Genomic DNA, 27,325 nt, shown 5'->3' on the forward strand with positions numbered 1-27,325 from the left:
AGGGGTCAGTGTCGCTCGGTAACCGTGCGACCTCACTCCAAGGTCAAGGGGGGGTCAGCGTCGCTCGGTAACCGCACGACCTCGCTCCGAGGTCACGGGAGTCGGCGTTGCTCGGTAACCACGCGACCTCGCTCCAAGGTCACGGGGTCAGCATCGCTCGGTAACCGTGTAACCGCCCTCCGAGGTCACATGGTGGTCGTCGTCGCTTGGTAACCGTGTGACCTCGCTGTCAGCGTCGCTCGGTAACCATGCGACCTCGCTCCGAGGTCACGGGAGTCAGCGTTGCTCGGTAACCGCGCGACCTCGCTCCAAGGTCACGGGGTCAGCATCGCTCGGTAACCGTGTGACCTCCCTCCGAGGTCATGGGGGGGTCGTCGTCGCTCGGTAATCGCGCGACATCGCTCCGGGGTCACGGGGAGTCAGCGTCGCTGGGTAACCGTGCGACATCGCTCCGAGGTCACGGGAGTCAGCATCGCGCCAAGCAGATTCAACAGTGACTTTCAAAAGAGAATTGAATAAATACTTGAAGGGAAATATTTACAGGGCTCTGGGGAAAGAGCAGGGGGGAGTGGGACTAATTGGAGAGCTCGTTCAAAGAGCCAGCTCAGGCACGATGGGCTGAATGGCCTCCCTCTGTGCTGTACGGTTCTACGCAGTAAAGCCATTGTTTCCGACTCCTATCCTCCAGGTTCTTTGCTGTCCCGGTCACGGCGCTGATTGCCAATTTCGGCATTCCCAAGTGGGTGCGGGAGAAGATTGTGAACGGGATCCAGCTGGGGATCTGTCTCTACGCACACGCCGTCTTCTTGGTGAGTATCGGCGTGGCGGGAAGGGGGCGGAACCTCCGACTCGCACAGCAACAGTGTAATGGCCGTGCTCGAAGGGTTAAAAACATCAGGTACACGAAACAATCTCGGCCCTATTGATGAGGGCAGTGCGGTTGATGTGTATCTGCACTTCCAAAAGGCGTTTGATAAAGTGCCACGCAATACGATCGACAAGAACAGGAACATAGGAACAAGAGGAGGCCATTCAGCCCCTCGAGCCTGTTCCGCCATTCAATGAGATAGTGGCTGATCTGATTCCTAACTCCAGCCACCCGCCTTGGCACCATAGCCTTTTATACCCTTGGCTAGAAAAATAAAATCGATCGACCTCCGATTTAAAATGAGTTATTGAGTGAGCATCTACCATGTCTTGTGGGAGAGAGTTCCACACTTCCACCACCCTCTGCATGAAGAAGTGTTTCCTAACTTCTCTCCTGAAAGGCCTGGCTCTGATTTTAAGGTTATGTCTAGTTTGATACCAGAACTGAGAGGTTCTAACTATCAGGAAAAGGCTGAACAGGCTGGAAAAGAGAAAGATGAGGGGTGGACCCGATCGAGGTCTTTAAGATTATGAAAGGGTTCAGTAGGGTAGACCGAGAGAAGATGTTTCCACTTGTGGGGGATAATCTCTAATAAATAATCACTGATAAATCCAATCAGGAATTCAGGAGAAACTTCTTTACCCAGAGATTGGTGAGAATGGGGAACTCGCTCCCACAGGGAGTGGTTGAGGTGAGTAGCAGAGATGCATTTAAGGGGAAGCTGGATAAACACATGAGGGAGAAAGGAATAGAAGGATATGGTGATGGGGTGAGATGAGGAGGGATGGGAGGAGGCTGGTGCTGGAGTGAGATGAAGAGGGGTGGGAGGAGGCTGGTGTTGATGGGGTGAGATGAGGAGGGGTGGGAGGAGGCTGGTGCTGGAGTGAGATGAAGAGGGGTGGGAGGGGGCTGGTGCTGGAGTGAGATGAAGAGGGGTGGGAGGGGGCTGGTGTTGATGGGGTGAGATGAAGAGGGGTAGGAGGAGGCTGGTGCTGGAGTGAGATGAAGAGGGGTGGGAGGAGGCTGGTGCTGGAGTGAGATGAAGAGGGATGGGAGGAGGCTGGTGTTGATGGGGTGAGATGAAGAGGGGTGGGAGGAGGCTGGTGTTGATGGGGTGAGATGGAGAGGGGTGGGAGGAGGCTGGTGTTGATGGGGTGAGATGAAGAGGGGTGGGAGGAGGCTGGTGTTGACGGGTTGAGATGAAGAGGGGTGGGAGGAGGCTGGTGTTGATGGGGTGAGATGAAGAGGGGTAGGAGGAGGCTGGTGCTGGAGTGAGATGAAGAGGGGTGGGAGGAGGCTGGTGTTGATGGGGTGAGATGAAGAGGGGTGGGAGGAGGCTGGTGTTGATGGGGTGAGATGAAGAGGGGTGGGACGAGGCTGGTGTTGATGGGGTGAGATGAAGAGGGGTGGGAGGAGGCTGGTGTTGATGGGGTGAGATGAAGAGGGGTGGGAGGGGGCTGGTGTTGATGGGGTGAGATGAAGAGGGGTAGGAGGAGGCTGGTGTTGATGGGGTGAGATGAAGAGGGGTGGGAGGAGGCTGGTGATGGGGTGAGATGAAGAGGGGTGGGAGGAGGCTGGTGATGGGGTGAGATGAAGATGGGTGGGAGGAGGCTGGTGTTGATGGGGTGAGATGAAGAGGGGTGGGAGGAGGCTGGTGCTGGAGTGAGATGAAGAGGGGTGGGAGGGGGCTGATGTTGATGGGGTGAGATGAAGAGGGGTGGGAGGAAGCTCGTGTTGATGGGGTGAGATGAAGAGGGGTGGGAGGAGGCTGGTGTTGATGGGGTGAGATGAAGAGGGGTGGGAGGAGGCTGGTATTGATGGGGTGAGATAAAGAGGGGTGGGAGGGGGCTGATGTTGATGGGGTGAGATGAAGAGGGGTGGGAGGAGGCTGGTATTGATAGGGTGAGATGAAGAGGGGTGGGAGGAGGCTGGTGTTGATGGGGTGAGATGAAGAGGGGTGGGAGGTGTTAAGTCCGTGAATGATTGAGACACGGACTAGCAGGAGAGAACAACAAAACGATCTTTACTGGTGAAAGGCATAAGCGAATCTAACAAAACAGAGGCTCTCTAGCGCCTTTTATACAGGGGTGGTCACAGCAGGTACTGCAGTCTGAGACCAGTTATTCTCTTAAAGGTGCATACACAACAATTCCTCCCCTTTTAGATAAACAGTACATAACATTCATTTAACAACTAATGATAACGAATTACAATCACAATTACTGTTGCTAGATACATTGGTTAAGTTTAAGCAATTATAAGCTCAGTCTTTGAGGAGGCTTCCTGATTCTGTCTGGATAATGCCTCTTTGGGGTATCAGGTTCTTCTGGCAATGTTGAGTCGGAATCAATGTCGTCGTTTGGTTCATCTGCTTCCAATATTACCGGGTCTGCGGTAGCTGCAATTGGAATGTCGATTTCATTACCAGGTGTATCAGATCGTGGTGTGGAGTTGACGTTTTCCAGTGACTCTAGAATCTGGTCAACATGGCGTCTTACAATGCTCTCCCCAACGTCCACGGTATACATGAGAGGTCCTTGTCGTGTACAAATCGTTCCTGGCTGCCATTTCTCAGTGCGGTAGTCCCGGGCCAAAACTGGTTGACCTATCTTAAAACTCCTGGTCGGCCTTTCATTCATATTCTGAAACTGCCTGTTCTCCACATCTCTTCGGACGTTTGGCTTAACCAAATCCAAGCGGCATTGTAGTCTTCGATTGAAGAACATCATGGCTGGAGTTTGGTTGGTAACCGCATGTGTCGCAAACAAGAAGTTGTCCACCTTGTGTTGTACGGGTATATCTTCATTACACATTGCCTTGATAGCCTTCTTGAATGTTTGGACAAACCTCTCGGCCAATCCATTAGTGGCTGGATGATATGGGGCAGATGTGTAATGCTTAACACCATTGTTCTTTAAGAACCTCCGGAACTCTTCAGACACAAACTGTGGTCCATTGTCAGAGCAAATCTGTTCAGGCAGCCCATTCCTGGCGAATATGGTTCGTAAAACTGTGATAGTTTTTTCCGTGGTGGTTGAGGACATTTTTATTACCTCTGGCCACTTTGAATGTGCATCCACTGCAATTAAAAACATCGAGTCCATGAAGGGACCAGCAAAATCAATGTACACCCTTTGCCATGGAGATGAGGGCCACTCGCATGGATGCAGAGGAGCTTGTGGTGGGGCGTTTTGGACCTTCTGGCATCCTGCACAGCTCTTGGTCATCTCTTCGATTTCTCTATCGATTCCCGGCCACCACACAAACGCTCTGGCTAAGCTCTTCATTTTTACCCCACCCAGATGACCCTCATGAAGCTCATTGAGCACTCTATCCGTCAACTTAGGTGGAATTACTACTCTGGATCCACACATCAAGGTTCCTCTGCACACTGACAGCTGTTCTCTTCTCGGTGAGAATGCTGGCAGCAGTGGTTCGCCATGTGCTGGCCATCCCTTCACCGTTAAATCATAGACCCGTGATAGTGTCGGGTCATTCCGTGTTTCCTTTTCTATGTTTGCATTCGTCACAGGGAGACATTCGACCATGGTCGAGTGGAATAACTCCATTGGATCCACTGCAAGGTCGTCTTCTTCCACCGTCAGCAACGGTAGACGTGACAATCCATCAGCATTTCCATGCTGTTTAGTTCCTTTGTACTCGATGTCATATTGGTGTGCCCCTAGGAAAAGGGACCATCTCTGCAGCCGTTGTGCTGTCATTATCGGTACGCCCTTCTGAGGGTTGAAAATGGAGACAAGAGGTTGATGATCGGTTAGTAGAGTAAATTTTTGACCGTGCAGATAGTGATTGAACTTCTTCACCCCCCACACTAGGCTGAGGGCCTCTCTGTCAATCTGGGCGTAGTTACGCTCGGCAGAAGTTAACGAGCGTGACGCAAAAGCTATCGGCCTCTCCAAACCATCAAGGAATTTATGTGACAGTACCGCCCCAATGCCGTAGGGAGACGTATCACACGCCAGCCTGATTGGGAGTGCTGGGTTGTAGTGAGCCAATACTTCCTTTGAAGTGATTAATTCCTTACTCTTCTGAAAAGCACGTTTACAATCATCGCTCCATTTCCATGCTACCCCCGTTCGTAGCAGGGCGTTCAGTGGGTGCAGAAATGTCGACAAATTCGGCAAAAACTTATGATAGTAATTCACCAACCCGAGGAATGACCTCAGTTGCGACACATTTTCAGGCGCTGGGGCCTTAACAACCGCTACAATTTTGTCAGGGGACTTATGTAACCCCTCTTCATCAATCACGTGGCCACAATACGATATCTGTTTCTTTAAAAATTCGCACTTGGGGCGGTTGGCTCGCAGCCCATGTTCCCGTAGTCTAGTGAGCACCTGTTCTAGGTTGTTAAGGTGTTCACTGTCATCTTCACCTGTTACAAGGATGTCATCCAAGTAACACTGAGTCCCCGGAATCCCTTGCAGGACTTGTTCCATCGCTCTTTGCCATATCGCCGGAGCCGATGCTACTCCGAATACCAATCGATGATACTGGTAAAGACCTTTGTGAGTGTTTATCGTGAGATACTTCCTAGAGGACTCTTCAACCTCCATCTGCAAATATGCTTGTGCTAGGTCAATTTTTGTAAAACGCTTCCCTCCAGACAGTGAGGCGAAGATGTCTTCTATCCTTGGAAGAGGATATTGTACTATGTGAAGGACAGGGTTCACCGTCACCTTGAAATCCCCACAGATGCGAATCTTCCTTGGCTCTCCGGACTTATTGCTTAACGTTTTCTTCATGATAGGAACGATGGGTGTCGCCCACTCGCTCCAGTCGACCTTAGAAAACACGCCCGCCTTCTCCAGATTCTCCAGCTCTGCCTCGACGGCTGGGCGAATTGCATATGGTACCGGTCTCGCTTTGAAAAACTTGGGAACTGCATTCTCTTCTATTTTTAACGAGGCGGTTACGCCTTTAAGCGTGCCCAGTTCTTGTTGAAATACCTCTTTGGCGTTAGCTAAGATTGTTGACAATCGTCCAGGAGTGACGTCTTCATCTTTTTTACCGTCCACCGTCATTGCATGAATGGAATGCCAATCTAAGTTTATCTTCCTGATCCATTCCCGTCCCAATAACGGTGGTCCACCATTTGGCAGTATGTAGAGATACAATTTCCGTATTTTCTTGCCATTGTATTCGACAGGCACCCTTATTTTTCCTCTGGGGTATACTTTTTGCCCCGTATACGTCGTCAAGACGATGGATGTCTCTCTCAAGGGTATGTGTGAAAATAGCCGCTCGTAGTCTCGTCGATTCATGACGGTTAGCGCTGATCCTGTATCCAATTCCATTTTAACTTGGGACCCTGCTATCGTGAGGGTGACCCAAATGGTTCGGTGATCCTCTTTTGCAATTACATTGTGAAGTTTGAGACAGCTTAATCTCCTGTTCTCTGATTCACTATCACTCATCTGGTCTTTGGAACTACTGTCCGTCATCTTTTGTACTTTCTTGTACGGTTCCTTAGTAGCCTTTTTGTTGTCGCTGGTCTTCTTCCCAGACCTACAAACTCGTGCAATGTGTCCAATCTTCCTGCATTGTCTGCATATTTTGTCTTTGGACCAGCAGTCCTTCTGGTCATGGTTAGTTCTGCCGCAGCGATAACATTTTGCAAATCCCCGTGTCATTTCGTGGGTGCCGTATTCCTGTGGTTTTTGTTGAATTTCTGCAGCTCCCCTGGCTGCTGCTTCATACGATACTGCCATGCTGAAAGCCTTATCTAGTGTCAGCTCTTTTTCTGTGAGTAACTTCTTCTGTGTTCCTTCACTCAGGAGTCCACAGACAAATTTGTCCCGTAGGGTATCTGCCAGTCCTGCTCCGAACTGGCAGTGCATAGTTCCGTAAGATACTCAGCATTGCTCTCATCTTTGTGCTGAGTTCTCCTGTGGAATTTAAATCTTTCTGCTATCAACAGCGGTGCAGGGTTTAAGTGCTCCTGTAGAACAGCAACAATTTCGTTAAAACTCTTCGCCTTCGGTTTGGCTGGAGTAATCAGATCCCGCAATAGGCCGTACGTTCTAGCGCCCATTAAGTTTAGCAATATTGATGCCTTTTTCCCCTCCGCTATTTCATTTGCCTCGAAATATACCTCGACTCTTTCCACATACATAGTCCAGTCCTCTAATGTATTATCAAAAGCAGTCTTCGGCATTTTGCAAATCTAAAATGGCGCCTCCCGCGCTTTGCCTTCTTCCCCGATTTAACAAAATGACGCCTCCCGCGCTTTGTCTTCTTCCCCGCTGTTGTTAGCGCTGCTTTCCACGGTTTCTTGCGCGTATTCTTTTTCTTTTATTATCTTCCCGTCGTGGAGCGGACCCTCTGGGACACTTCCCTCCCTCTTCTGAGGTCCGAACGCTGCCCAGCTTCGAAACACCGGCCGCGCCCTGTGTGCTCCACCCTCTCTCTCTCTCCTTGCTTCCCGACTCGCTGCCCGGCCCCGTTGAAAGGCCACCCGATCGAGCTTCAGCCCGCCGCAGCCCAGGAAGGATCAGAGCACTACCTGCCACCAGCCCGATTAGCTGGGAAACCACGGACCGAGGAACCCAGCCTAGCTCTGGACAGTCTCTCCTGCAAAGCCTTGAACCCGATGATTGACGGTCGACGCCCGTTTCTCGAGTTTCAATGGACTCTATTTTTTTTTTTTCTTCCGACCTTCAACAATGTCGTCGGAGCTGCTGCCGAGTTGCAGGTAAGTACGTTTCTTACTCGTCGCCAGTGTTAAGTCCGTGAATGATTGAGACACGGACTAGCAGGAGAGAACAACAAAACGATCTTTACTGGTGGAAGGCATAAACGAATCTTGTGGCGACACGCCACCACTGGACATAATCCGCTCACGGCGGCACAGACAGTCTAAGCAGAAGCCCCCAGCCGGGGGCCCTTTCCTCCAGCAACTTGTTTCCTGCAGGGACAGGCTGCTGGGAGCACTTCCTGTCTGGGAAGTATTTAAGTGGATGCGCGGGCTTTTCTAGTTCCTTTTTGTCATGTGGTTGGAATAAAGCAGTTGTGTTTTCAATAGCTCTGGTCTCGACTCCCACGTTTGCCGCGGTATCTCAACACTGGTGACCCCGACGCTCAGGACGAATCCTAAGCTAGCATGGCGGATACAAACGCAGTCACGGTTAAATTACCAGACTTTTGGGAGAACCTCGCCGAAGCCTGGTTCGTTCAAGCTGAGTCCAGATTCCGGCTGAAAGGCATTACAGTCGACGCCACGAAGTACGACTACCTCGTCGCCTCGCTCACCTACGCTACAGTCCCCAAGGTTTGGGCAGCGCTGCAGAATCCACCAACGGATGGCAAGTACGAACATCTGAAGGCTGCACTACTTAAAAAATTTCAAACGTCCTCTTACCAGCGCCACTGCCAACTCCTGGACCTCCCCGGCCTTGGTGACGCTTCACCATCAGACCTGCTTTCCCACATGCTGTCCCTCTCAGACGACAAAAACCCCGGCGCCCTTTTTCGCACGCTTTTCATTCGGCAGCTCCCCGCCAGCATCCGCCCGCTCATTGTGGAGTCTGACTCCACGGACCTGAATGATATAGCCGAAAAGGCCGACCGGCTGCTCTCTGCACAGGCCGCTCGCGACGTCGCACCCGACCTCACGGCAACGACCACGCGGTCTTCCCGGGCCGCTAGGCCCGACCGCCCTACCACTCCGGGTCACTGCTACTACCACACCCGTTTTGGCGCTAGGGCTCAACGCTGCACGCCACCGTGTACCTTCAAACCCCCCCCCCCGCACCGGCCCCCGCGATGGCCGCGGGGCAGAAGGAGCCCCTGCTGTACGTCACTGACGACAGAACCAACCGCCGATTTCTGTGCGACACAGGGGCCCAGCACAGCATCACCCCCGCCTCCGCCCTCGAGATCCAACGCGGCACACGGGGTATCACACTGGCTGCAGCCAACGGCTCTGAAATCCGCACATATGGCACCCACATGGTCACGCTCGACCTCGCGGGCCGCCGCTACCGCTGGGAGTTCCTCACAGCCAAGGTCCTCTGCCCACTCATCGGCGCCGACTTCCTACGCGCCCACGGCCTCCTTGTCGACATTCCGAGGCACCGCCTCGTCGACATCAACACTATGGCCCCCATCCCCGGCGCCTTTACCCCGGCCCGTTCGGCCGGCCTGACGACCTACTGCCTCGCCAGAGCCATGGACGACTACTCGGCACTCCTAGCTGCGTTTCCCGCCCTCACTAACCCGACCTTTTCGGCCAAAGCCGCCAAGCACGGTGTGGAACACTATCCCCACCACCGGCCCCCCAGTTTCTGCCCACGCCCGCAGACTCAACCCGGCCAAGCTGGAAATCGCGCGGGCCGAGTTCACCACCATGGAACAACTCGGCATCATCCGCCGCTCCAGCAGCCCTTGGGCCTCGCCCCTCCACATCGCCCCCAAGCCCGGCGGAGGCTGGCGCCCTTGCGGGGACTACCGCCGCCTCAACGACGCCATCACCCCCGATCGATACCCGGTGCCACACATCCAAGACTTCTCGGCCCGACTGGCCGGACGAACCGTCTTTTCCAAAGTCGACCTGGTGCGCGGTTACCACCAAGTCCCCGTACACCCCGCGGACATCCCCAAAACGGCCGTCATCACCCCATTCGGCCTGTTCGAGTTCCTGAGGATGCCCTTCGGCCTCAAGAATGCAGCACAGGCTTTCCAGCGCCTTATGGACTCAGTCCTCCGGGACCTGAACTTCCTATTCGTCTATCTAGACGACATTCTTGTGGCCAGCTCCTCCAAACAGGAACACCTTGAACACCTTCGCATCCTGTTCGGGCGCCTAGCCCAACACGGGCTCATCCTCAGCCCGGCGAAGTGCCAATTCGGCCTAACCGAGATCGATTTTCTCGGTCACCACATCACCCCTGCTGGGGCCGTCCCCCTGCCCAACAAGGTGCAGGCCGTCCAGCAATTCCCCCACCCCACAACCATCAAGGGCCTCCAGGAGTTCCTCGGGATGGTGAACTTCTACAACAGGTTCATCCCCAGAGCCGCAGCCCTCATGAAGCCCCTATACGACTCCCTCCGAGGAAAATCCGGCAAGATGGACGTAGCCTGGACCACTGACACGGCAGCCGCCTTCGACGCCACCAAAAACGCGCTCGCCGACGCCACTCTGCTCGCGCACCTGAGGGCCGATGCCCGGGTCGCGCTCACCACCGACGCCTCCGACCACACGGTCGGAGCCGTGTTCGAGCAGTGGGTCAATGGCGTGTGGCAGCCACTTGCCTTCTACAGCCGCCAACTGCGCCCCCCGGAGGTCAAATACTCCACTTTCGACCGCGAGCTTCTCGCACTCCACCTGTCGGTCCGCCATTTCAGGTTCCTCCTGGAAGGCCGCCCCTTCACCGCGTATGTGGACCACAAGCCACTCACGTACGCGATGGCCAAGCACACCGAACCCTGGTCCGCTAGGCAGCAACGCCAGCTCGCGGCCGTCTCCGAGTTTACTACGGACATTCAGCACGTCTCCGGTAGAGACAACATGGTCGCCGACTGCCTTTCCCGTCCCGCCGTCTGTGCGAATCACCTCGCGGTCGACTACGCACAACTAGCAGCGGCCCAGCTCACGGACCCAGACCTCCTCTCGGCGGCTACCAGCCTGCCAGGGCTACGCCTAGCCAAGGTCGCGCACGGGCCCGAAGCCACGGCAGTCACGTGCGACGTCTCACTCGGCCAACCCAGGCCAGTCGTCCCTGAGACCTGGCGCCGCCGCGTCTTTGACGCGCTCCACGGGCTCTCTCACCCGGGTTCCCGCGCATCCGTCAAACTCCTCTCCAAGCGCTTCGTCTGGCGCGGCCTCAGCAGAGATGTTCGGACTTGGGCCACCTCCTGCCTCGCCTGCCAATGGGCTAAGGTACAGCTGCACACCAAAGCACCCCTGGGAGACTTCGAGGTACCCAGCCGCCGCTTCGACCACGTACACGTCGACATCGTCGGTCCCCTGCCGCCATCGCAAGGCCAAACTTATCTCCTCACGATGGTCGACCGCTACACACGCTGGCCTGAGGCAGTGCCGCTGACCTCCACCACCACAGCCGACATCGCCAAGGCGTTCGTTAACACCTGGGTTGCGAGGTTCGGCGTACCGGCCGACATAACCTCCGACAGAGGCGCCCAGTTCACCTCCGAACTCTGGACGGCCACAGCACGCAACCTTGGGGTGACGCTCCACCACACCACGGCGTACCACCCGCAGGCCAACGGACTTTGTGAACGCTTCCACAGGTCACTCAAGGCCTCACTCCGCGCCGGCCTGCAGGACAGTACCTGGACTGACCGCCTACCGTGGGTGCTACTCGGCCTACGCACCGTGGTCAAGGAAGACCTCCAGTCCTCGGCAGCGGAGTTAGTCTACGGACAACCGCTGCGCGTCCCAGGCGAATTCCTTCCGGAGCCTACCAAGCCTTGGTCGGCCGAACAGCAGCGGCTCGACTCTTTCTCTTCCGCTCAGCAGTTCGCCCCACTTCCGGTCAACCGACACGGCGAACTCGCACCTCACGTCCCGCCAAATTTACAGCAGGCGCGCTTCGTCTTCGTGCGACACGACGCGCACCGCGGGCCCCTGCGACCCCCGTACGACGGTCCGTACGAGGTACTACAAACCGGGGACAAGGTCTTCAAGCTGCGACTCAGCGACAGGGTCGAGACAGTCTCCATCGACCGGCTCAAACCAGCACACACAGAACCAGGGGAACAGGTCCCCGTGGCCCAGCCTCCAACTAGAGGCCGTCCCCCCGGCAAGCCAGCACAGCCGGCGGCGAACCGCCTGACCCAACCAACCAGACCGGCGACCACTCAGAGCCGCTGCGGCAGAACCATTAGACCACCGTCACGACTCGTCCACTCCTCCTAAGCGGATTCTGGGGGGAGCTCTGTGGCGACACGCCACCACTGGACATAATCCGCTCACGGCGGCACAGACAGTCTAAGCAGAAGCCCCCAGCCGGGGGCCCTTTCCTCCAGCAACTTGTTTCCCGCAGGGACAGGCTGCCGGGAGCACTTCCTGTCTGGGAAGTATTTAAGTGGATGCGCGGGCTTTTCTAGTTCCTTTTTGTCATGTGGTTGGAATAAAGCAGTTGTGTTTTCAATAGCTCTGGTCTCGACTCCCACGTTTGCCGTGGTATCTCAACAATCTAACAAAACAGAGGCTCTCTAGCGTCTTTTATACAGGGGTGGTCACTGCCGGTACTGCAGTCTGAGACCAGTTATTCTCTTAAAGGTACATACACAACAGGAGGAGGCTGGTGTTGATGGGGTGAGATGAAGAGGGGTGGGAGGAGGCTGGTATTGATGGGGTGAGATGAAGAGGGGTGGCAGGAGGCTGGTGTTGATGGGGTGAGATGAAGAGGGGTGGGAGGAAGCTCGTGTTGATGGGGTGAGATGAAGAGGGGTGGGAGGAAGCTCGTGTTGATGGGGTGAGATGAAGAGGGGTGGGAGGGGGCTCATGTGGAGCATAAACACCGACACGGACCAGTTGGGCTAGGACCACTGCTCTTTCTGATATACATTAATGACCTGGTCTTGGGTATACAGGGCATCATTTCAAAGTTTGCAGATGACACAAAACTGGGAAATGTAGTGAACAGTGAGGCGGATAGTAACAGAGTTCAGGAGGACAGAGACAGACTGGTGAAATGGACAGACACATGGCGGGTGAAATTTAACACACGGAAGTGTGAAGTGATACATTATGGTGGGATGAACGAGGAGCGGCAATATGAACTGAATGGTACAATTTTAAAGGGAGTGCAGGAACAGAGAGACCTGGGGGTGTATGTATACCAAACTCTGAAGGTGGCGGGACAGATTGAGAAGGTTGTTAAAAAGGCGCACGGGATCCTTGGCTTTATTAACAGAGGCACAGAGTACAAAAGCAAGGAAGTTATGCTAAACCTTTATAAATCACTGGTTAGGCCTCAGCTGGAGCATTGTGTCCAATTCTGAGCACCACACTTTAGGAAGGATGTCAAGGCCTTTGAGAGGGTGCAGAGGAGATTGACCAGAATGGTACCAGGGATGAGGTAGACAGTTAACTGGAGAAGCTGGGATTGTTCTCGTTCGAGCAGAGAAGATTCAGAGGAGATTTGATAGAGGTGTCATGAAGGTTTTTGGTAGAGTAAATAAGGAGAATGTTTGCAGGGCTATGGGGTAAGAACAGGGGACTGGGATTAATTGACAGAATGAGTGCTGCACTGCTCCATATATAAGTATTACTAGCTGAAGTGCCCGGTGGTGCCGAGGCTTTTTCGAGGGAATGTTGTTGTTGGAAGAGAGAGAGAGAGCGACTGGGGGGAAGAGAGAGAGCGACTGGGGGGAAGAGGGGGAGGGGAGGGGAGGGAGGAGGGGAGGGGAGGGGGAGGGAGGGGGGGAGGGGAGGGGGAAGGGAGGGCCGGGGGGGGGAAGGGAGGGAGGGAAGGGAGGGCGAAAAAGGGGGGGGAAGGGAGGACGGGGGCGGGAAGGGAGGGCGGGGGGGCCCCCCCCGAGGGTCGCCGCCCCCGAGGGTCGCCTCGCCCCCCCCCCCGAAAGTCGCCCCCCCACCGAGGGTCGCCTCGCCCCCCCCCGAGGGTCGCCGCCCCCCCCCCGAGGTGAAGACTGCCGATTGCGCGTGCAGCAGGAGCTGAGACGCGGCGTCTCTCTCTGGCTCGGCCGGCGGGCCCGGTTGCCAGGGTAACCATGACGCTGACCAAGCCCCGCCCCCCGGCCGAGCCAGAGAGAGAGACGCCGCGTCTCAGCTGCTCCTGCTGCGCGCGCGGCCCCCCCCCCGAGGGTCGCGGCCACCCCCCCCCCGGAGGGTCGCGGCCCCCCCCCGAGGTGAAGACCGCCGATTGCGGCTGTGCGAGACGGCCGGCGGGGCCGGTTGCCAGGGTAACGCTGGACGCTCAGCAAGCCTCGCCCCCCGGCCGAGCCAGAGAGAGACGCCGCGTCTCAGCTCCTGCTGCGCACGCACCCTAGCGGCGCTGGGCTGAGGCTCGGCCCTCCAGCCTTCGAGTAGGCCCGGGAGATGCCTAGCTCGGGCGTGGGTGCAGAGGAGACGCCGAGGCTTCTAGGCCTACCTGGAAAAATGGGGAAAGGTAGGAAAATTAATGAGATTAGATAAGTTAATTACTTTCTAAATCATTTTTTTTAAAAACAGTATGTGTTTTAAAAGCAACGTTTTTTTTTAAGACGCAGAAAGCGGGAAAAAGAAAGGAAAAGTTTGGAATCAAGATGGCGGCGACTCACCTCGGTTCAGAAGGATAAGGCCCGGCCACACACGCACCGATTGGCCCAGCGGCACACGCCAGCAACCCGGCGTACGATTGGTCGAGCTCGAGGTCACTCCGTCGCTAATGAGCGGATAATGAGATGCTAATGAACGGAATGTTAAGGTTTTTGGGATACCGCGGGCGCGATTTTAGCCCGGCCGAAACGTAAATACGCTTAAAACCGTCTCGGAAGCGTAAGCTTTCTTTGGAGGTAACGCGCGCGTAGGTACGCCCTGTAACTTTCAAGCGCATACCCGACAGACGCACACGCGATGACAGACAGACAGACAGAATGACAGACAGACAGACAGAAGTACCGATTTATATATATAGAAGATTATATCAGGAGTAAAGGGGTAATATGTTCCTTATTCTGTACTGTACACAGGCCCTTCTGTGTCTGGGGCTCAGTCCCACACCGGGTGAGATCAGCCTAACTCAGCACAGGCCAGGGATGGAGCCTGGGCCTTTCCTACTCTGTGTGTGGGGGGCTCAGTCCCACACCGAGTGAGATCAGGCTAAATCAGCACAGGCCAGGGATGGAGCCTGGGCCTTTCCTACTCTGTGTGTGGGGGGCTCAGTCCCACACCGGGTGAGATCAGGCTAACTCAGCACAGGCCGGGGATGGAGCCTGGGCCTTTCCTGCTCTCTGTGTGTGTGGTTGGGGGGGCTCAGTCCCACACCGGATGAGATCAGGCTAACTCAGCACAGGCCGGAGATAGAGCCTGGGCCTTTCCTGCTCTGTGTGTGGGGGGCTCAGTCCCACACCGGGTGAGATCAGGCTAACTCAGCACAGGCCGGGGATGGAGCCTGGGCCTTTCCTGCTAAGTGTGTGTGGGGGGCTCAGTCCCACACCGGGTGAGATCAGGCTAACTCAGCACAGGCCGGGGATGGAGCCTGGGCCTTTCCTGCTCTGTGTATGGGGGGCGCAGTCCCACACCGGGTGAGATCAGGCTAACTCAGCACAGGCCGGGGATGGAGCCTGGGCCTTTCCTGCTATGTGTGTGTGGGGGGCTCAGTCCCACACCGGGTGAGATCAGGCTAACTCAGCACAGGCCGGGGATGGAGCCTGGGCCTTTCCTGCTCTGTGTGTCTGGGGCTCAGTCCCACACCGGGTGAGATCAGGCTAACTCAGCAAAGGCCGGGGATGGAGCCTGGGCCTTTCCTGCTCTGTGTGTCTGGGGCTCAGTCCCACACCGGGTAAGATCAGGCTAACTCAGCACAGGCCGGGGATGGAGCCTGGGCCTTTCCTGCTCTGTGTGTGTGGGGGACTCAGTCCCACACAGGGTGAGATCAGGCTAACTCAGCACAGGCCAGGGATGGAGCCTGGGCCTTTCCTGCTCTGTGTGTGGGGGACTCAGTCCCACACCGGGTCAGATCAGGCTAACTCAGCACAGGCCAGGGATGGAGCCTGGGCCTTTCCTGCTCTGTGTGTGGGGGACTCAGTCCCACACCGAGTGAGATCAGTCTAACTCAGCACAGGCCAGGGATGGAGCCTGGGCCTTTCCTGCTCTGTGTGTGGGGGACTCAGTCCCACACCGGGTGAGATCAGGCTAACTCAGCACAGGCCGGGGATGGAGCCTGGGCCTTTCCTGCTCTGTGTGTGGGGGACTCAGTCCCACACCGGGTGAGATCAGGCTAACTCAGCACAGGCCGGGGATGGAGCCTGGGCCTTTCCTGCTCTGTGTGTGGGGGACTCAGTCCCACACCGGGTGAGATCAGGCTAACTCAGCACAGGCCGGGGATGGAGCCTGGGCCTTTCCTGCTCTGTGTGTGGGGGACTCAGTCCCACACCGGGTGAGATCAGGCTAACTCAGCACAGGCCGGGGATGGAGCCTGGGCCTTTCCTGCTCTGTGTGTGGGGGACTCAGTCCCACACCGGGTGAGATCAGGCTAACTCAGCACAGGCCGGGGATGGAGCCTGGGCCTTTCCTGCTCTGTGTGTGGGGGACTCAGTCCCACACCGGGTGAGATCAGGCTAACTCAGCACAGGCCGGGGATGGAGCCTGGGCCTTTCCTGCTCTGTGTGTGGGGGACTCAGCCCCACACCGGGTGAGATCAGGCTAACTCAGCACAGGCCGGGGATGGAGCCTGGGCCTTTCCTGCTCTGTGTGTGTGGGGGGCTCAGTCCCACACAGGGTGAGATCAGGCTAACTCAGCACAGGGCAGGGATGGAGCCTGGGCCTTTCCTGAGCCATGCTTCTAAATGCCATTCCATGGTTTCTTTGCCCTCCGCCAGGTGATCACTCGGCCATCGGCAGCCAATAAGAACTTCCCCTACCATGTCCGCACCTCTCAGATCGGCACCGTGGACTCCAGTTTCGAGAAGTTCCCGCACCACATCTACGGCAACGCCAACTTCACCGGGGACTCCGTGCCTAACTTCACCGAGCTCTTCTCCATCGCCACAGCCAACGGCACCAGCACCGTGGTGAGTCCCGCGGCAACAGTAACTGGCTGGGCCACAGCCTGAGTGGGTAGCACTCTCACCTCCAGAGACTTGAGCCCATAATCCAGGCTGACACTCCCAGTGCAGTACTGAGGGCGTGCCGCACTGTCGGAGGGGCAGTACTGAGGGAGCGCTGCACTGTCGGAGGAGCAGTACTGAGGGAGCGCTGCACTGTCGGAGGGGCAGTACTGAGGGAGCGCTGCACTGTCGGAGGATCAGTACTGAGGGAGCGCCGCACTGTCGGAGGGGCAATACTGAGGGAGCGCTGCACTGTCGAAGGGGCAGTACTGAGGGAGAGCTACACTGTCGGAGGAGCAGTACTGAGGGAGCGCTGCACCGTCGGAGGGGCAGTACTGAGGGAGCGCTGCACCGTCAGAGGGGCAGTACTGAGGGAGCGCTGCATTGTCGAAGGGGCAGTACTGAGGGAGCGCTGCACTGTCGGAGGATCAGTACTGAGGGAGCGCCGCACTGTTGGAGGGGCAGTACTGAGGGAGCACTGCACTATCGAAGGGGCAGTACTAAGGGAGTGCCGCACTGTCAGAGGGGCAGTACTGAGAAAGAGCCGCACTGTCGGAAGATCAGTACTGAGGGAGCGCTACACTGTCGGGGGGGCAGTACTGAGGGAGAGCTACACTGTCGAAGGCGCAGTACTGAGGGAGCGCTAACTTGTCGGAGGGGCAGTACTGAGCGAGTGCCGCACTGTCGGAGGGTCAGTACTGAGGGAACGCTGCACTGTCAGAGGGGCAGTACTGAGGGAGCGCTGCACTGTCGGAGGGGCAGTACTGAGGGAGCGCCGCACTGTCGGAGGGGCAGTACTGAGGGAGCCCCGGACTGTCGGAGAGTCATACTGAGGGAGCGCTGCACTGTCGGAGGGGCAGTACTGTGGGAGCGCGGCACTGTCGGAGGGGCAGTACTGAGGGAGCGCTGCACCGTCGGAGTGGCACTACTGAGGGAGCCACGCACTGTCGAAGGGGCAGTACTGAGGGAGCGCTGCACTGTCGGAGGGACAGTACTGAGGGAGCGCCGCACGGTCGGAGGGTTAGTACAGAGGGAGCCCCGGATTGTCGGAGGGGCAGTACTGAGGGAGCGCTGCACTGTCGGAGGGACAGTACTGAGGGAGCGCCGCACGGTCAGAGGGTTAGTACAGAGGGAGCCCCGGATTGTCGGAGGGGCAGTACTGAGGGAGCGCTGAACTGTCGGAGGGGCAGTACTGAGGGAGCGCTGCACCGTCGGAGTGGCAGTACTGAGGGAGCGCTGCACCGTCGGAGTGGCAGTACTGAGGGAGCGCCGCACTGTCGGAGTGGCAGTACTGAGGGAGCGCTGCACCGTCGGAGTGGCAGTACTGAGGGAGCGCTGCACCGTCGGAGGGGCGGTACTGAGGGAGCGCTACCCTGTCGGAGGGGCAGTACTGAGGGAGCGCTGCACTGTCGGAGGGACAGTACTGAGGGAACGTTACCCTGTCGGAGGGGCAGTACTGAGGGAGCGCCGCACTGTCGGAGGGACAGTACTGAGGGAGCGCCGCACGGTCAGAGGGTTAGTACAGAGGGAGCCCCGGATTGTCGGAGGGGCAGTACTGAGGGAGCGCTGCAGTGTCGCAGGGGCAGTAATGAGGGAGGACTGCACTGTCGGAGGGTCAGTACTGAGTGAGCCCTGCACTGTCGGAGGGGCAGTACTGAGGGAGCCCCGCACTGTCGGAGGGGCAGTACTGAGGGAGCCCCGCACTGTTGGAGAGTCAGTACTGAGGGAGCGCTGCACTGTCAGAGGGGCAGTACTGAGGGAGCGCTGCACCGTCGGAGTGGCAGTACTGAGGGAGCCGCGCACTGTCGGAGGGGCAGTACTGAGGGAGCGCCGCACTGTCGGAGGGGCAGTACTGAAAGAGTGCTGCACTGTCGGAGGGGCAGTACTGAGGGAGCTCCGCACTGTCGGAGGGGCAGTACTGAAGGAGTGCTGCACTGTCGGAGGGGCAGTACTGAAGGAGTGCTGCACTATCAGGGGGCAGATTTGAGATAGTGCTGCATTATCGGAGTGGCAGTTCTGAGGGAGCGCTGAAATTTCAGAAGTGCCGTCTTTCAGATGAGATGTTAAACCAAGGCCCTCTCAGATGGACCATAAAAGATTCCACGGCCGCTATTGGATAAAGAGCAGTGGAGCTCTCAACGGTGTCCTGGGGCCAATCTTCATCCCGCAACAAATGTCACTAAAACTGATAATCTGGACGAAGAAAAAGAATGAGTAGACAAGAGTAATGTAGTAGATGTAATATACTGGGGATTTCGGGGAAGTGTGGAGGGAGGGAGTAGGGTGAGGAGGAGGATGGGGGAGGGGTAATGGTGATTTTGCAGCGAAGGGGTGTAACGGGGTGATGTTGTAGGGGAGGGGGGCTAACGGGGTGATATTTCAGGGGGAGGGGGTGTCGGGGCAGTTTGAGGGGGCGGACCTGACCTAACGGCCATGTTGTTTGTTCTCTCATTGCAGAACGGCAAGGTCAGCACAGAGACAGAGCTTCCATGGAACCAGACTTCGCTCGGTGTCACGACCCCGCGACCTTGGCCAGCCCCTGCCCCCCTCGTCGACCTCCCTCTGCCCCACCACAACGGGTTCGGGGAGTACCGCAACATGAAGGCGCCCGGCATGAAGCACGCGCTGTGTCGCTAGAGGCGGGAGGACGGGGGAGGAGTGAGAAAACTGCGGTGCTACATGTGAGACCGCGACCCCCCTCCCCCTTCTCAACACACCAAGGTGGGAAGCAGCGGTCGTGGAGAGGGAGCTTTACTCTGTATCTAACCCGTGCTATACCTGCCCTGGGAGTGTTTGATGGGACAGTATAGAGGGAGCTTTACTCTGTATCTAACCCGTGCTGTACATGCCCTGGGTGTGTTTGATGGGGACAGTGTAGAGGGAGCTTTACTCTGTATCTAACCCGTGCTGTACCTGCCCTGGGAGTGTTTGATGGGGACAGTGTAGAGGGAGCTTTAGTCTGTATCTAACCCGTGATGTACCTGCCCTGGGAGTGTTTGATGGGACATTGCAGAGGGAGCTTTACTCTGTATCTAACCCGTGCTGTACCTACCCTGGGAGTGTTTGATGGGACAGTGTAGAGGGAGCATTCCTCTGTATCTAACCCATGCTATACCTGCGCTGGGAGTGTTTGCTGGGACAGTGTAGAGGGAGCTTTACTCTGTATCTAACCCATGCTGTACCTACCCTGGGAGTGTTTGATGGGACATTGTAGAGGGAGTTTTACTCTGTATCTAACCCGTGCTGTACCTGCCCTGGGAGAGTTTGATGGGACAGTGTAGAGGGAGCTTTACTCTGTATCTAACCTGTGCTGTACCTGCCCTGGGAGTGTTTGATGGGACATTGCAGAGGGAGCTTTATTCTGTATCTAACCCATGCTGTACCTGCGGTGGGAGTGTTTGATGGGACAGTGTAGAGGGAGCTTTACTCTGTATCTAACCCATGCTGTCCCTGCCCTGGGAGTGTTTGATGGGACAGTGCAGAGGGAGCTTTACTCTGTATCTAACCCATGCTGTACCTGCCCTGGGAGTGTTTGATGGGACAGTGTAGAGGGAGCTTTACTCTGTATCTAACCCGTGCTGTACCTGCCCTGGGAGTGTTTGATGGGACAGTGTAGAGGGAGCTTTACTCTATATCTAACCAGTGTTGTACCTGCCCTGGGAGCGTTTGATGGGACAGAGAAGAGGGAGCTTTACTCTGTATCTAACCCATGCTGTACCTGCCCTGGGAGTGTTTGATGGGACAGTGTAGAGGGAGCTTTACTCTGTATCTAACCCGTGCTGTACCTGCCCTGGGAGTGTTTGATGGGGACAGTGTAGAGGGAGCTTTAGTCTGTATCTAACCCGTGATGTACCTGCCCTGGGAGTGTTTGATGGGACATTGCAGAGGGAGCTTTACTCTGTATCTAACCCGTGCTGTACCTACCCTGGGAGTGTTTGATGGGACAGTGTAGAGGGAGCATTCCTCTGTATCTAACCCATGCTATACCTGCGCTGGGAGTGTTTGCTGGGACAGTGTAGAGGGAGCTTTACTCTGTATCTAACCCATGCTGTACCTACCCTGGGAGTGTTTGATGGGACAGTGCAGAGGGAGCGTTACTCTGTATCTAACCCATGCTGTACCTGCCCTGGGAGTGTTTGATGGGACAGTGTTGAGGGAGCTTTACTCTGCATCTAACCCATGCTGTACCTGCCCTGGGAGTGTTTGATGGGACAGTGTAGAGGGAGCTTTACTCTGTATCTAACCCATGCTGTACCTGCCCTGGGAGTGTTTGATGGGACAGTGTAGAGGGAGCTTTACTCTGTATCTAACCAGTGTTGTACCTGCCCTGGGAGCGTTTGATGGGACAGAGTAGAGGGAGCTTTACTCTGTATCTAACCCATGCTGTACCTGCCCTGGGAGTGTTTGATGGGACAGTGTAGAGGGAGCTTTACTCTGTATCTAACCCGTGCTGTACCTGCCCTGGGAGTGTTTGATGGGTCCGTGTAGAGGGAGCTTTACTCTGTATCTAACCCGTGCTGTACCTGCCCTGGGAGTGTTTGATGGGACAGTGTAGAGGGAGCTTTTCTCTGTATCTAACCCATGCTGTACCTGCCCTGGGAGTGTTTGATGGGACAGTGTAGAGCGAGCTTTACTCTGTATCTAACCCGTGCTGTACCTGCCCTGGGAGTGTTTGATGGGTCAGTGTAGAGGGAGCTTTACTCTGTATCTAACCCATGCTGTACCTGCCCTGGGAGTGTTTGATAGGACAGTGTAGAGGGAGCTTTACTCTGTATCTAACCCATGCTGTACCTGCCCTGGGAGTGTTTGATGGGACAGTGTAGAGGGAGCTTTACTCTGTATCTAACCCATGCTGTACCTGCTCTGGGAGTGTTTGATGGGACAGTGTAGAGGGTGCTTTACTCTGTATCTAACCCATGCTGTACCTGCCCTGGGAGTGTTTGATGGGACAGTGTAGAGGGAGCTTTACTCTGTATCTAACCCGTGCTGTACCTGCCCTGGGAGTGTTTGATGGGACAGTGTAGAGGGAGCTTTACTCTGTATCTAACCCGTGCTGTACCTGCCCTGGGAGCGTTTGATGGGACAGTGTAGAGCGAGCTTTACTTTGTATCTAACCCATACATACACACCCAGATCTCTCTGTTCTTGCAGCACCTTTAAATTGTACCATTTAGTTTATATCGTCACTCCTCATTCTTTCTACCAAATTGCATCACTTCTCACCTCTCTGCTTTAAATGTAATTTGCCATGTGTCCGCCCATTTCACCAGTCTTTGTCTCCGTAAATACGACCAGAAAGTGCCGGACATTCGCAGCAGGTCAGGCAGCATCTGTGGAGAGGAAAACAGAGTCGACGTTTCAGGTCGATGACCCGTCGTCAGAACTGGAAAAAGCTGGAGATGGAACGGGTTTTTAAGCCAGTACAGGAGCAGGGAAAGTGGAGTGGAGCGGAAGGAAGAAAAGGAAAGATCTGTGATCAGGTGGAAGGCAGGAGAGATTAAAAGACAAAATCTTTTGATGGTGCAAGGCTAAAGGAGATGGTAATGGGACAAGTAAAGGAACAAAAGATGGGTCTAGAGGAGGTGTAAATGGCGATGGCAGAATCGTTACCAACACCTGTTCCGAAAAAATGAGAGCCTTGATTATGACCTGAAATTGTTGAACTTGATGTTGAGTCCGGAAGGCTGTAAAGTGACTCATCGAAAGAAGAGGTGCTGTTTCTCGAGCTTCATTGGAACAGTGTAGGAGGCCGAGGACGGAGAGGTCAGAGTGGGAGTGGGGCGGAGAATTAAGTTGACAGGCGACCGGAAGCTCGGGGTCACTCCTGCAGTCTGTTACTAGCCTCCTCATTGTTTACTGCATTTCCCAGCTTTGTCTCATCTGCAAACTTTCTAGCCCTCCGGCTGTAAAGATTAACATTCCATTAACCTTTTTGATTATTTTTTGCATCTGCCGACTGCATTGTCGTGCTCCGTGTACAGGGACCCATAAATCTCATTGGACCGCCACTGTTCCTTTTACCATTTAAAAAATACTCAGAACTAACCTTTTTTGGTCCAAAATGGATGACCTCACATTTACCTGCATTGAAATCATTCTGCTGCAGTTTTGCCCACTCACTTAATCTATCAATGACTCTTTGTAATTTTAGGCTCCCGTCTGCACTACTTTCTATACCACCAATTTTTGAGTTGTCGGCAAACTCCATTGCATTATCTAAGCCATTGATAGTAAAGAGTTGAGGCTCCAGCACAGACCCTTGCGAGACACTAGACACATCCGTCCAATTTGAGTGCATACCCATTGCTCTGAGGTACGCTTTGTCTTCGACCCCCTAACCAATCACATAACCAGGACAATAATTGGCCTTCAATTCCATGAGCTTGAATTTCAGCGAACAGTCTCTCATGTGGAACCTTATCAAAAGCCTTCTGGAAGTCCATGTAAACTACACCCATAGACATTCCCCTGTCCACTACTTCAGTTACTTTCTCAAAAAATTCAACTAGTTTCATTAGACATGACCTATCCTTTACAAATCCATGTTGGCTCTCTCTAATCAGCACAAATTTCTCCAAGTGCTCAATCGTTCTGTCCCTAATTATAGATTTCCAATAACTTCCCCACAATAGATATTAGACTAACCCGTGCTGTACCTGTCCTGGGAGTGTTTGATGGGACAGTGTAGAGGGAGATTTACTCTGTATCTAACCCTTGCTGTACCTGCCCTGGGAGTGTTTGATGGGACAGTGTAGAGGGAGCTTTACTCTGTATCTAACCCGTGCTGTACCTGCCCTGGGAGTGTTTGGTGGGACAGTGTAGAGGGAGCTTTACTCTGTATCTAACACATGCTGTACCTGCCCTGGGAGTGTTTGATGGGACAGTGTAGAGGGAGCTTTACTCTGTATCTAACCCTTGCTGTACCTGCCCTGGGAGTGTTTGATGGGTCAGTGTAGAGGGAGCTTTACTCTGTATCTAACCCGTGCTGTACCTGCCCTGGGAGTGTTTGATGGGACAGTGTAGAGGGAGCTTTACTCTGTATCTAACCCGTGCTGTACCTGTCCTGGGAGTGTTTGATGGGACAGTGTAGAGGGAGCTTTACTCTGTATCTAACCCGTGCTGTACCTGCCCTGGGAGTGTTTGATGGGACAGTGTAGAGGGAGCTTTACTCTGTATCTAACCCTTGCTGTACCTGTCCTGGGAGTGTTTGATGGGACAGTGTAGAGGGAGCTTTACTCTGTATCTAACCCTTGCTGTACCTGTCCTGGGAGTGTTTGATGGGACAGTGTAGAGGGAGCTTTATTCTGTATCTAACCCGTGCTGTACCTTCCCTGGGAGTGTTTGGTGGGACAGTGTAGAGGGAGCTGACAGTATTGGGTTCACGAGAGTGGGACTGGTATGGGGATCTTTGCCCTTCAGGCGTGGCTGTCGGGAGCCCCGGCCAGACACTTTGGGTTGTTTACCCTGTAACTAAACTCTGAGACTCCGAAGCGGAGTGAATTGTGCCAAATGTAACTAATCTCAACACACTCGCGCTGGGGAGGTGGGGGGGGTTGGTGGGAGGAAGGGAAGGAGAGGGAGGGTGTAGAGGAGTGGGGGAGATTGGGTGGGATGGGGGGTAGAACTATTTCCATACATTTTAAAAAGGGGGCCTTGCACGGTGGGGAATGGTGGGGGGTTGGATGGAGTGGGGTGTTGGGAGAGGTGGGAGGTGGAAGGGCTCGGGAAGCAAGGTCAGGGAGACAACCTTCTCGACAGGGTCAACACGCACACTTCCTGTGCTGTATATAAAGGTTGTTGTGACCGGCTCACTGGAGCCCCACCCACCGGGGGGCACTCACTCGGGGGTGAAGGGAACCCCTTGCCGAACTTTGTACCCCTGGGGTCGAGGTGGGTCCGTCGTGACCCCGGGGTCAGGTCTGTCGTGACCCCCGTGGGTCGAGCTGTAAAACACATTAATAAAGGACTGAGATTGTTTAAGCTGCCGTCTGCCTCTCTCTGTCTCCGCTCTGCTACGGTACAAAGCTTCACTCGCCAGCAGTCCCACTGGGTCCAACCTCCGGGCAATGGGACTCCCGGGATCCCAGACCCCAGCGAGAGACAAGCCTTCGGGGCTGGGGGAATCTCACGTTTGTGTACCCACACTGAGAACCGTATACACTCACACACAACACTGTAATGCACACTCACACACAAACTTATAGGGCTCGATTTTCCAAGCCCCGAGGAGGCGGGTTTGGAGGCGGAATAATTGCAGAATCGGGGAGCAGGATCCCAACCCGCCTTCGTGCCAATGTCCCAGGAGGCGGGTACCCGACCTGTGCTGGGAGCTGCCTCCCTGAGGCGGGAAGGGGATTAGTGCCAATTAACTGCCTGTTAACAGGTGGTAAGAGGCAGTTTTTTGCCAAATCCCTGTTTTTAGCCCTGAAGTGTGGGCTTCCCGACGGCTCCGAACCACGCCAAGTTAGCGAGGCAGACCGTCGGTCTGCAGGGGTTGGAGAGGTCGAGATGTCTGTTGTGCAGGTGAGTGATGGGTGCATGTGTGCAGAGGTAAGTGTGTGAGGTAAGTATAAAGTGTTTTAATAAGTTTTACTTACCTTTACTTACAAATGCAGGCTTCCTTCCTTCAGTTCTCGGGAGTCCCTCATCTCACCGGCAAAGGAAAGCAGAATGGCCACTGAACTGTCAAAAGCTGCAGCCTCTGCTTTCTGGTCTGGAGAGATCTCTAACTGAGTCTGAGGAGAAGGACTCAAGTTAGAAGACAGATTGTCAGCGTTTGACAGCTTCACAGAGCTGTGAAACATTGATTTTTCATCTGTCAAAAGCTCTTGACAGATGAAATGTCAATCACTGACATCACCAGTAACCAGGTGTCCCTTAATTGGCCTGCTGAGCCCGCTGGGCGGGCTTAACAAGGTCAAGCAAGGGAAAATAGTGTGGGTTGGCCACAAGTCGATGGAGGCGGGACTAAAACCCAAAAAGTAGGAGTCCCGCCTCCAAAAGCTCCCCATTGACATAATCGAGCCCACAGACTTGCACATAAAGAAACTCTCACACGCAGAAACATATACACTCATACTCAAACTTATACACTTCCACGCTTACACAGAAATGTCTACTCACACATACTCATGCTCAGAAACTTATACACTCACACTTACGCTCACGTACTGAAGCATACACTCACACACATACAAACTCATACACTCACACACACACAAACTCATACACTCACACACATACAAACTCATACACACACACTTACAAACTCATACACTCACACATAAAGAAACTCATACACTCACACACATACACACTCATACACTCGCACACACACAAACTCATACACTCACACACACACAAACTCATACACTCACACACATACAAACTCATACACACACACTTACAAACTCATACACTCACACACAAACTCATACACTCACACACATACAAACTCATACACTCACACACATACAAACTCATACACTCACACACATACAAACTCATACACACACACATACAAACTCATACACTCACACACATACAAACTCATACACACACACATACAAACTCATACACTCACACACACTCATGCACTCACACATACAAACTCATACACTCACACACATACAAACTCATACACACACACATACAAACTCATACACTCACACATACAAACTCATACACACACACATACAAACTCATACACTCACACATACAAACTCATACACTCACACATACAAACTCATACACTCACACACACACAAACTCATACACTCACACACAAACTCATACACACACACACAAACTCATACACTCAGACACATACAAACTCATACACTCACACACAAACAAACTCATACACTCACACACATACACACTCATACACTCACACACATACACACTCATACACTCGCACACACACAAACTCATACACTCACACACACACAAACTCATACACTCACACACATACAAACTCATACACACACAGTTACAAACTCATACACTCACACACAAACTCATACACACACACATACACACTCATACACTCACACACATACACACTCATACACTCACACAAACACACCCATACACTCACACACATACAAACTCATACACTCACACACATACAAACTCATACACTCACACACATACAAACTCATACACACACACATACAAACTCATACACTCACACACACTCATGCACTCACACATACAAACTCATACACTCACACACATACAAACTCATACACACACACATACAAACTCATACACTCACACATACAAACTCATACACACACACATACAAACTCATACACTCACACATACAAACTCATACACTCACACATACAAACTCATACACTCACACACACACAAACTCATACACTCACACACAAACTCATACACACACACACAAACTCATACACTCAGACACATACAAACTCATACACTCACACACATACAAACTCATACACTCACACACATACACACTCATACACTCACACACATACACACTCATACACTCACACACATACAAACTCATACACTCACACACTTACAAACTCATACACACACACATACAAACTCATACACTCACACACTTACAAACTCATACACACACACATACAAACTCATACACTCACACACACACACAAACTCATACACTCACACATACAAACTCATACACTCACACACATA

The 27,325-nt window shown here is 54.2% G+C and overlaps 1 protein-coding gene across 1 annotated transcript in view; it reads left to right on the forward strand.

The window, feature by feature from the left end:
- Nucleotides 1-24,161, forward strand: part of tmem145 (transmembrane protein 145) — a 490,673-nt gene extending 466,512 nt beyond the window's left edge. Inside the window, exons 7-9 of the mRNA XM_086003868.1 lie at nucleotides 689-809; nucleotides 16,400-16,591; nucleotides 19,085-24,161. Of these exons, the coding sequence (XP_085859994.1) occupies nucleotides 689-809; nucleotides 16,400-16,591; nucleotides 19,085-19,264 (493 nt within the window). The 3' untranslated portion in view covers nucleotides 19,265-24,161. The remainder of the gene's footprint in view (nucleotides 1-688; nucleotides 810-16,399; nucleotides 16,592-19,084) is intronic.
- The last annotated feature ends 3,164 nt before the right edge of the window (nucleotides 24,162-27,325 follow it).

Source organism: Somniosus microcephalus, chromosome 12, assembly GCF_052327205.1.
Source record: "Somniosus microcephalus isolate GS21.2 chromosome 12, FLI_Smic_1.0, whole genome shotgun sequence".
Classification (NCBI taxonomy): Eukaryota; Metazoa; Chordata; class Chondrichthyes; order Squaliformes; family Somniosidae; genus Somniosus; species Somniosus microcephalus.